At 40.1% G+C, this 10,107-nt stretch overlaps 1 protein-coding gene across 1 annotated transcript; it reads right to left on the reverse strand.

Moving 5' to 3' along the window:
• Positions 1-1,193: 1,193 nt before the first annotated feature.
• On the reverse strand, positions 1,194-7,561 carry LOC311116362 (uncharacterized protein). The gene is made up of 8 exons (XM_084191449.1): positions 7,552-7,561; positions 6,841-6,880; positions 6,311-6,405; positions 6,058-6,098; positions 5,675-5,740; positions 1,977-2,063; positions 1,672-1,731; positions 1,194-1,270 (listed from the first exon to the last, which is right to left on the reverse strand). Exons 2-8 carry the CDS (start codon positions 6,858-6,860, stop codon positions 1,244-1,246), a joined length of 396 nt encoding a protein of 131 aa, XP_084047575.1. The 5' UTR covers positions 6,861-6,880; positions 7,552-7,561; the 3' UTR covers positions 1,194-1,243.
• Positions 7,562-10,107: the final 2,546 nt, after the last annotated feature.

The following is a 10,107-nucleotide window of genomic DNA, read 5'->3' on the forward strand; positions in this document are numbered from 1 at the left end:
AGAGAACGGCAGGCAGGCTCAGGGTCAGGTCAGGCAGAGGTTTGTAAACCAGGTCAGAGTCAGATAGGTCCAGGACAGCAGGCATGCTCGGAGTCAGGACAGGTAGAATAGGTCAGAACCGGGAGAACTAGAAAACAGGGACTAGAGAGAATAGAAGTACGGGAAAAACACGCTGGTAGGCTTGACGTAACAAGACAAACTGGCAACAGACAAACAGAAAACACAGGTAGAAATGCACAGGGGATACTGGGGAAAATGGGCTACACCTGGAGGGGGATGGAGACAAGCACAAGACAGGTGAAACAGATCAGGGTGTGTTGTGGAAAATAACCACTATACTTTATTACAAATAAGGTCTTACAGAGTTTTTGTTGCATCAAGAAATGACTTTATTAAAGTTTTCAACAAAGCCGATACCAATCTGCAGAGGGGCACACATCCTTAAGGTCTCCCTCCATCTTATATAGTCCTCTTCAGTTTTCCCGCTCTTTTATTCTTCCGCCCACTTCCTTTGTCCCTGAGGACGGCTGAACTATTACTCCAACCAATCACCCGCTCCCCTGTCTTGCACACACACTCATGTTTAGTTTAAACATGACAAGGCCCTAAATTACACAAACCTCACCCCCTCATGCTGTAATCAATCAAGAAGATACCAAGGAGACAAAGGTCTAGCTCAAACTCTATTCAACCCTGGTGCTGCTCCCTTCACTGTGTTTGAAGAGAGAGACAAAAACAAACGGCCAAATTCAGTTAGTCACAAAGAATGTTAACTATATGTTCATGATTAACTCAATTTTATCTGATAATCCATTAAAAATACACATCAGGTGTGACAAATGTCCATTGTGCAATATAGACAGTATAGTACATTTTATTATCGCAGTACAGTAGTTATTATACATAGTAGCTACTATACTATACTATCTATACTTTTGATCATGATTAGTTACAGGCATAGGACAATTAATTAGGTGACAGAAATAAGATGATGATGTAAAAAACAAGTGACAAGGGTAAAAGGTGGATGGAAAATAACTAATAACATATATGTGGTAACAATGAAAACAAACACAGCAGACTGTCTTCAGTAGTTTATGGACACAAAAGGATAGAGGGGTCTTTCTGGCTTGGGTTAAGAGGTATGACAGAAGCATATTGGAGGCAGATAGATGTTGTGACACAGTAGAGGGGAGTGGGCTGTCCTTCCAGGATAAGGACTCCACCAAGGTCACTCAGTCAGTCACTGCTGTGCTGCTGCTGCCCTCTGCTGGAGAGAACATGTAACATTCAGTCACATTCACTGTGGTGACATTTCCAATAGATAGAGATCTAAAATCAGCTTCCCCTCCCCCAATCCTAACCTTAACCTTTAGTGGGATTTTAAAATTTTTTATATATCTGACCCAAGATCAGCATCTAGGGGCAACTTCACCCTAAACCCAGGCACACTGCACACTGTAATGTTATGGATACACACTGAAAACAATGTGGTTAGCTGGTCACAACGTGATTATACAGTTTTTCATGCAGCAAAACTAAAAAGACTAAGAAAGATTTGTGTGATTAAAGAGTGACGTTTACAACACATAGCAATGTGGTGTTGTCTGTATCTTTGTTGAGAGATCAGCATCATCTGGTACAACAGACAGAGGAGACACCAACACTGACCTGTGTGGTCACCTGTAGAGCTAGTGAGCTGTAGACCACATTATCATCTGGTTCTGCTGCCTACAGAGGAGGAACAGGTAGAGACGTGAACAGGGACAGTTCTGTTATAATGGAGAGTACAGTTTAAAACACAGTTCTCTGTGAAAGACAGTTGTAATTGTGATATGTGACATAAAGGTGATATATTATGCTTATAGGTATAATGGTGACATAACCATGACTATATTAACACTGAAAAAACTATCACCTACTGTTGTTTCTGATAACATAATACTAGCTGTGGCTAATCAGCAGAGCAGCTTTACCTTGGCCTGTACTTTTAGTTGGGCCTTGTGCTGGGGGATGACAGTGCTGTATGTGACATCATCATCATCTTCAGGAAATGGGGCCTGCTGGTAGAGAGAGACCCAGATAACAAAAACGTATTGTTGTATTGTTATAGTGTACATTTATCTATTGCTTGTTCCAAGAAAGAAAATGAAACTGTAAATACAATTGTTTTCTAAAACAGATGCAAATTTGCCAAGGCTATGACGTTTTATGAGTAACATCCATAATGTTGTCTAAGACCCAAGATGCATGTAGCCATATGTTGACCTTCTGTTCTGTCCTGAACTGATCAGGCATCACAGTGCTGTACATCACGTCATGGTGGCTGTCTGGGTTTGGACTCTGAGAAATGGACAGGACAGAAGGGAAACATATGGCGACATGCATAGGAATACAGAGTATAGGAACTTCAGATACTCAGCTCAACACTGCAGGGATTGAAAATCACAGTCTACTTGAATCACAGTCTACTTGAATCACAGTCTACTTGAACAAAGCAATACTCAATCATGAGGCATCAAAGCCAAAGGAACTGAATAATATTAAGAAATGCTATAGATGGAAGGAAAGTAGTGTTGAAACCTACCAAAAAACAATTAGGCAACAACAAATTCAATCCATTCAAGACAACTTCCTGGACAAAACGTTCCACTGTAATAGTGTAAACTTGACAGTAGAAAACCTAAACAGTATATTTGACCTCTCAGCATCCCTATCAAATCTAAAAATCTCTAACAGAAAACCAAATAAAAGTAACAACAGTGGTAAATGTTTTGATGAAGAATGCAAAAACATAAGAAAGAAATTGAGAAACCTATCCAACCAAAAACATAGAGACCCAGAAAACCTGAGCCTACGCCTTCACTATGGTGAATCACTAAAACAATACAGAAATACACTACGGAAAAATAAGGAACAGCATGTCAGAAATCAGCTCAATGTAATTGAATAATTCATAGACTCTAACCACTTCTGGGAAAATTGGAAAACACTAAACAAACAACAACACGAAGAGCTATCTATCCAAAATGGAGATGTATGGGTAAACCACTTCTCCAATCTTTCTGGCCCTATAACAGAGAACAAACAGCAAAAAATATATGCATGATCAAATGCAAATCTTAGAATCAACTATTAAAGAATACCAGAACCCACTGGATTCTCCAATTACATTGAATGAACTACAGGACAAAATACAAACCCTCCAACCCAAAAAGGCCTGTGGTGTTGATGGTATCCTCAATGAAATGATAAAATATACAGACACAGACATTTCAATTAGCTATACTTAAACTCTTTAACATCATCCATAGTTCTGGCATCTTCCCCAATATTTGGAACCAAGGACTGATCACCCCAATCCACAAAAGTGGAGACAAATTTGACCCCAATAACTACCGTGGGATATGCGTCAACAGCAACCTTGGGAAAATCCTCTGCATTATCATTAACAGCAGACTAGTTCATTTCCTCAGTGAAAACAATGTACTGAAAAAATTTCTAATTGGCTTTTTACCAAATTACCATACGACAGACCACGTATTCACCCTGCACACCCTAATTGACAAACAAACAAACCAAAACAAAGGCAAAGTCTTCTCATGCTTTGTTGATTTCAAAAAAGCTTTTGACTCAATTTGGCATGAGGGTCTGCTATACAAATTGATGGTAAGTGGGGTTGGGGAAAAACATACGACATTATGAAATCCATGTACACAAACAACAAGTGCTCGGTTAAAATTGGCAAAAAACACACACATTTCTTTCCACAGGGCCGTGGGGTGAGACAGGGATGCAGTTTAAGCCCCACCCTCTTCAACATATATATCAACGAATAGGCGAGGGCACTAGAAAAGTCTGCAGCACCCGGCCTCACCCTACTAGAATCTGAAGTCAAATGTCTACTGTTTGCTGATGATCTGTTGCTTCTGTCACCAACCAAGGAGGGCCTACAGCAGCACCTAGATCTTCTGCACAGATTCTGTCAGACCTGGGCCCTGACAGTAAATCTCAGTAAGACAAAAATAATGGTGTTCCAAAAAAGGTCCAGGTGCTAGGACCACAAATACAAATTCCATCTAGACACTGTTGCCCTAGAGCACACAAAAAACTATACATACCTTGGCCTAAACATCAGCGCCACAGGTAACTTCCACATAGCTGTGAACGATCTGAGAGACAAGGCAAGAAGGGCCTTCTATGCCTTTAAAAGGAACATACAATTTGACATACCAATTAGGATCTGGCTAAAAATACTTAAATCAGTTATAGAACCCATTGCCCTTTATGGTTGTGAGGTCTGGCGTCCGCTCACCAACCAAGAATTCACAAAATGGGACAGACACCAAATTGAGACTCTGCATGCAGAATTCTGCAAAAACATCCTCTGTGTACAACGTAAAACACCAAATAATGCATACAGAGCAGAATTAGGCCAATACCCGCTAATTATCAAAATCCAGAAAAGAGCCGTTAAATTCTATAACCACTTAAAAGGAAGCGATTCCCAAAACGTCGTTAACAAAGCCATCACCTACAGAGAGATGAACTTGGAGAAGAGTCCCCTAAGTAAGCTGGCCCTGGGGCTCTGTTCACAAACACAAACAGACCCCACAGAGCCCCAGGACAACAACAACAACAACAACACAATTAGACCCAACCAAATCATGAGAAAACAAAAAGAGAATTACTTGACACATTGGAAAGAACAAACAAAAAAAAACAGAGCAAACTAGAATGCTATTTGGCCCTAAACAGAGAGCACACAGTGGCAGAATACCTGACCACTGTGATTGACCCAAACTTAAGGAAAGCTTTGACTATGTACAGACTCAGTGAGCATAGCCTTGCTATTGAGAAAGGCCACCGTAGGCAGACCTGGCTCTCAAGAGAAGATAGGCTATGTGCACACTGCCCACAAAATGAGGTGGAAACTGAGCTGCACCTCCAAACCTCCTGCCAAATGTATGACCATATTATAGACACATATTTCCCTCAGATTACAACGATCCACAAAGAATTTGAAAACAAACCCAATTTTGATAAACTCCTATATCTACTGGGTGAAAAACCACAGTGTGCCATCACAGCTGCAAGATTTGTGACCTGTTGCCACATGAAAAGGGCAACCAGTGAAGAACAAACACCATTGTAAATACATCCCATATTTATGTATATTTATTTTCCCATTTGTACTTTAACTATTTGCACATTGTTACAACACTGTATATATACATAATATGACATTTGAAATGTCTTTATTCTTTTGAAACTTCTGAGTGTAATGTTTACTGTTAATATTTATTGTTTATTTCACTTTGATTACTATCTACTTCACTTGCTTTGGCCATATTAACATACGTTTCCCATGCCAATAAAGCCCATAAAATGAAAAATTGAATTGAATTGAATTGAGAGAGAGAGAGAGAGAGAGAGAGAGAGAGAGAGACACAGAGAGAGAGAGAGAGAGAGAGAGAGAGAGAGAGAGAGAGAGAGAGAGAGAGAGAGAGAGAGAGAGAGAGAGAGAGAGAGAGAGAGAGAGAGAACCCAAGCTCACATTGCAGAAATGGAGGAGAGAGAAAGAGAGAGAGAACCTTAGCTCCATGCAGAGATGGAGTGATTGGTACTAGTCCAAGATCTCCACAGACCAAAACCAGGTTTATTCAGTTTGTACCTGCTGTGCTGTTTCTCTGGTTTGGCTCACTGTGCTGTATGAAATGTCCGGCTCAGGGTCAGCAGACTGCAAAGAAATAAATAGCAAAGAGATACAGGACTTGTCTATTTACCAGCTAAACCACAGTTTGTTTCCATGATAGGATGCAGTCACATATATATTTAGTGAACTGACAGCTTTCTGTTCTCTGTCTTTTAAACATCATTTTTCAACGTCTTGAGTGTTATAAGACCTTGGGTTCAGAATATGGGACCTTTTATGTCAACTCATTGATAACCAACTGAAGAGGTAACACTAGAGTAAAATGGTAGATGATCCCAAATCATGAACAGAAAAGCAGATGGTTGAAAATAATAGAATATAATAAAATAAGTGTATCCTACCACTGAGTTGTTAGTTGTCTGGTCCTTGGCCTTATTGTCCTCTGGAATAAAGAGGGAGATGTCAATTACTTCTGAGTTTGTTATAGTACAATAATACCTCTGAATAGATTTCTTATAGACAATTCCTCAAAATACTTTTTGCCATTCAAGATCAATAACAGTTAAGCAATATACTGTTGGTCACAATGTCAACACATTTGGTATTTTTCTTAACTATTCTCCTTTTTTATATTCACATAAAATGACTACTTACTATGCTTTGTCCACATATTCCATGTGACTAGGATACCAGCTGTCACCACCACCAACATGCCCCAAGGAATCAGTAGGACTTTCACATCTATGGACCTGATGGATTACATAGAAGAACTTGAATCAAAAACACAATTAAAATAGATCATTATAAATTGATCATTTGTGAAAAAGTAATAACTTGTTGTTTACACTGTTGTGATAAATGGAACAATTATTTAGCTATTCACATGTGTGGAAGTTTACATTATTATTATTGAGATAATTACTATACAAATAACATTGTTTTTTTTAAAGTGTGCAACTTGTCCTTGCAAATGAGTGAGAATAACACAAAAATTGCTGCTACTTCTCCAAAGAAATGTTCCAACCAAGAGGAAGTGCTAACAGTCTCTATATGCATTTAGGAAGGGAGTTTGGTTAGCTTTAACTGTTGTAGTGTATGATGGAATTGTAATGTTTCTTTGTGTTCATATTATCAAACAATTGCCATAATATGTGGGATAATACAGCTGAATGAGTGATAATAACCTCTGGTGGACTTCCTCCATGTTCCCCTCAGCTTGGTTTGCTGTGAGGTAAAACAACAATGCCATTAATGAAATTACTGGTATACCAAATAGTCAGGTTGTATAGTATCGTATCTGAAGATTATGCCTTTGTTAAATGTTTTTCATGAAGAAATGGAATGTTGTTTGTTAGTATCAAGAGGGAATGTTTTGGGTGTGACGTCACATACAACAAGACCGGAAGTGTGTTGTAGACACGGGGATTGGACAGTAGAGGGAGCCACTCACATCTCGGAAGGTTATATATAAGGGGGGAACCACGACGGAGGGGCAGAGCGAGCAGCCATTCGGAGGCGTCGCTCCCCGGGTGTCATGTCACCTGTCATTTATGCTGTAACCTCGTGATTTTAATAAAAGCCTCTAACACGATGCAGCATATACGGACTCTATGTTGACAGCAATAATGGCCACCATTCATCAGATACGACAATAGCAACATCACATTCATAGTCAATATTCCAATTTGTTTCAGACGATGAAACAAAGTGAATCTGCTGTCAAGGATTATGAAAACAGTAGCAGATTTTCACTGAATATCATCTATGTCAAGAAGTAAATCATGGAATAAATACATATTTTCATTGTGATACTAATGTAAGAAAATTACATCATTTTGATGTGAAGTAACTATGGATATTAAACTATTTTTGTGACCCAAACAGAAAGTACTTACTGATAGCAGTGATGTTTTGTGTAGCAGTTGGTTGACTGACAGTGATGTGAACAGGCATCTCTAGTTCTCCCACTTCACACCAATACCAGTCAGTGTTCTCCATCTTCAGTCCACTCATAGTCACTGTTAAGACTGTTCTGTTGTTGGCCAGACTGATATCCTTTAATGTCACTGTTCCATGTAAAGTCCCAGAATACCACACACAATCACCACCCATCCTGCACCACTTCATATCTCCAGAGTTACTATAGTAACAACAGACAGTGACACTCCCTCCTACAACTGCAGTCACTTCCTGTTGGTCCACATAGAGTTCTGGAGTACCTGAACACAGAGGTACAGACACCAAAGAAAGAACTCAGCAGCATAACTTTATTTCTAGTAAGTATTTTTACTTCCAAAATATCCTCATTAAAATCATCAATTGATAGAATCAGTATGACCTTTTTTCGCCAAGTACATTTACAAATAGTGTTACTTGGTGATATGGTGCTGCTAGTGATAGACAACATTGAGAGACAGAATACAGACAGCGGAGTTTAAACAAAGTTTACACCACAATCGACATATATAGAACATAAAGTATTCTTCAGGTCAACTTGAACAATAATGGTGATACCAGTTACCAGACAAGGAACCAGTTACCAGGAAATGAAATGAGAACACCAGTCATTTAGTTTGTGGAAGCAGGCTATATCTGATTGTCTCATCATTACTGAGAACTACCTATTCTACTTTACTGAATTGTAAGAGTTGCAGGGATCTTACCTGGAGTGACAGATAGGTAGAACCGTTGTATCATGATATCTGGTCTTCCATTGATTTCCACAACACACCTGTAAGTCTTAGAGTCCTCTGGCTCCAGATCAGTCATGGTCACAGTGAAGACTCTCTGGTTGATGTCATCAGAGATTGAGGCATTACCACTGCTCTTAGGATGGTCACTGCGTACTAGAGTGGAGCAACTAATCCAATCATACCCTTTACACCAGTATTTCACATGATTTATGTAATACTGATCATAGTGACATGGGATGATGATGGAGCCTCCAGCCTGCACAGACACATACCTCACTGTGGACACATCAACACAAAACACATTTAGGTTGGAATTCAACATAATCTGCACTGCAGAATAAAAATCCCATTGCTTATACACTATAAAACAGCTTGTTAATGATTGAGATTTATTACACCGTGTTTACAGTGAATTGACCCACTGGACTTCAGCCCTTTATAGAAACATGTTACACATACCTGCTGATACTCTGTAGAGGATGAGGAAGAGGAGGAGGAGGAGGAGTGAGAGATGAAGAGCCATGTGAAGGTTTCAGTCTGCCTGGTATATTATATGGTACCTAAGCACAAATGTTTGTCAAGTACCAAGGTACCAGCCAGAATGACTCTACTTCCTAATGTTAATAGACTTCACTGTCTGTAACTCTCTTCCTGCTTCTGTTTGTGTGTACATGGCCCCCTCAGTGGCAGATAGCAACTATTGCAGTGTATAGACTAGTTTAACCCCAAAATCATAGTCACTAAAATATATTTCAGATTTCTCTAAGGGTTTTGGGACCAAAAGTCACTACTATCCTGTTACCCTCTACTGAAAAATAGACTGCTAATGATTACAAATATTCGATAATTGGGCGAAATACACCACATTGGCAAATTCAATATTTCAGTATATAAGAAACTATATGATAAATGTTCTCAATGTGCTAGACATTGATAGATTTGAGGGGTCATCTGCTACAGAGATGTAGTCTAGTGATGGGGACTAGACCAAGACCTCCACAAACTCTCACTTTAAACCAGGTCAGGGTTCAGGGTCCTCCGGACCACAACCCAGTCTGATGTGGTTTTACGTTCAACAAGAACGCTCTCTGTCTCTCTCCCACTTCTTTTAAAGATTTTAGTAATAATTTTACCCGACCAGAGGTCGAATCATGCATCCTACGAAACATGACCTGCCATGCCGCGCTGCTTCATAACACCTGCTCGCTTAATCCGGAAGCCAGCCGCACCAATATGTCGGAGGAAACACCATTCAACTGACGACTGAGGTCAGCTTGCAGGCGCCAGTCCCACCACAAGGAGTCGCTAGAGCGCGATGAGCCAAGGAAAGCCCCCAGGCCAAACCCTGCCCTAACCCAAACGACGCTGGGTCAATTGTGCACCGCCCTATGGGACTCACGCTCATGGCTGGCTGTGACACAGCCTGGGATAAAACCCCAGGCAGTAGTGACACCTCAACACTGCAGTGCAGTGCCTTTTACCGCTGTGCCAATCGGGAGGCCCCTTTATCCCCTTTCTATACAGGAAATGAACCCTGGTCATGTACAGCTCATAACCACAGATGTCCTCCAAGCCAAAGTGTTAAAGTTAATTCAGGAAGCTGCATTACCAGAATGCTGCAAGTTTCAGCTAAACTCATTCCACGACGTCATGTTATACTACTGAGCAATGCATCCAACACAGCAAACTACTTCACACTCAAACTCACACACATTGTTTTTTGCTTTGGTACAATTTTCATACATATGTTGTAACGTT

Source organism: Coregonus lavaretus, assembly GCF_964263955.1.
Source record: "Coregonus lavaretus genome assembly, contig: HAP1_SCAFFOLD_2148, whole genome shotgun sequence".
Classification (NCBI taxonomy): domain Eukaryota; kingdom Metazoa; phylum Chordata; class Actinopteri; order Salmoniformes; family Salmonidae; genus Coregonus; species Coregonus lavaretus.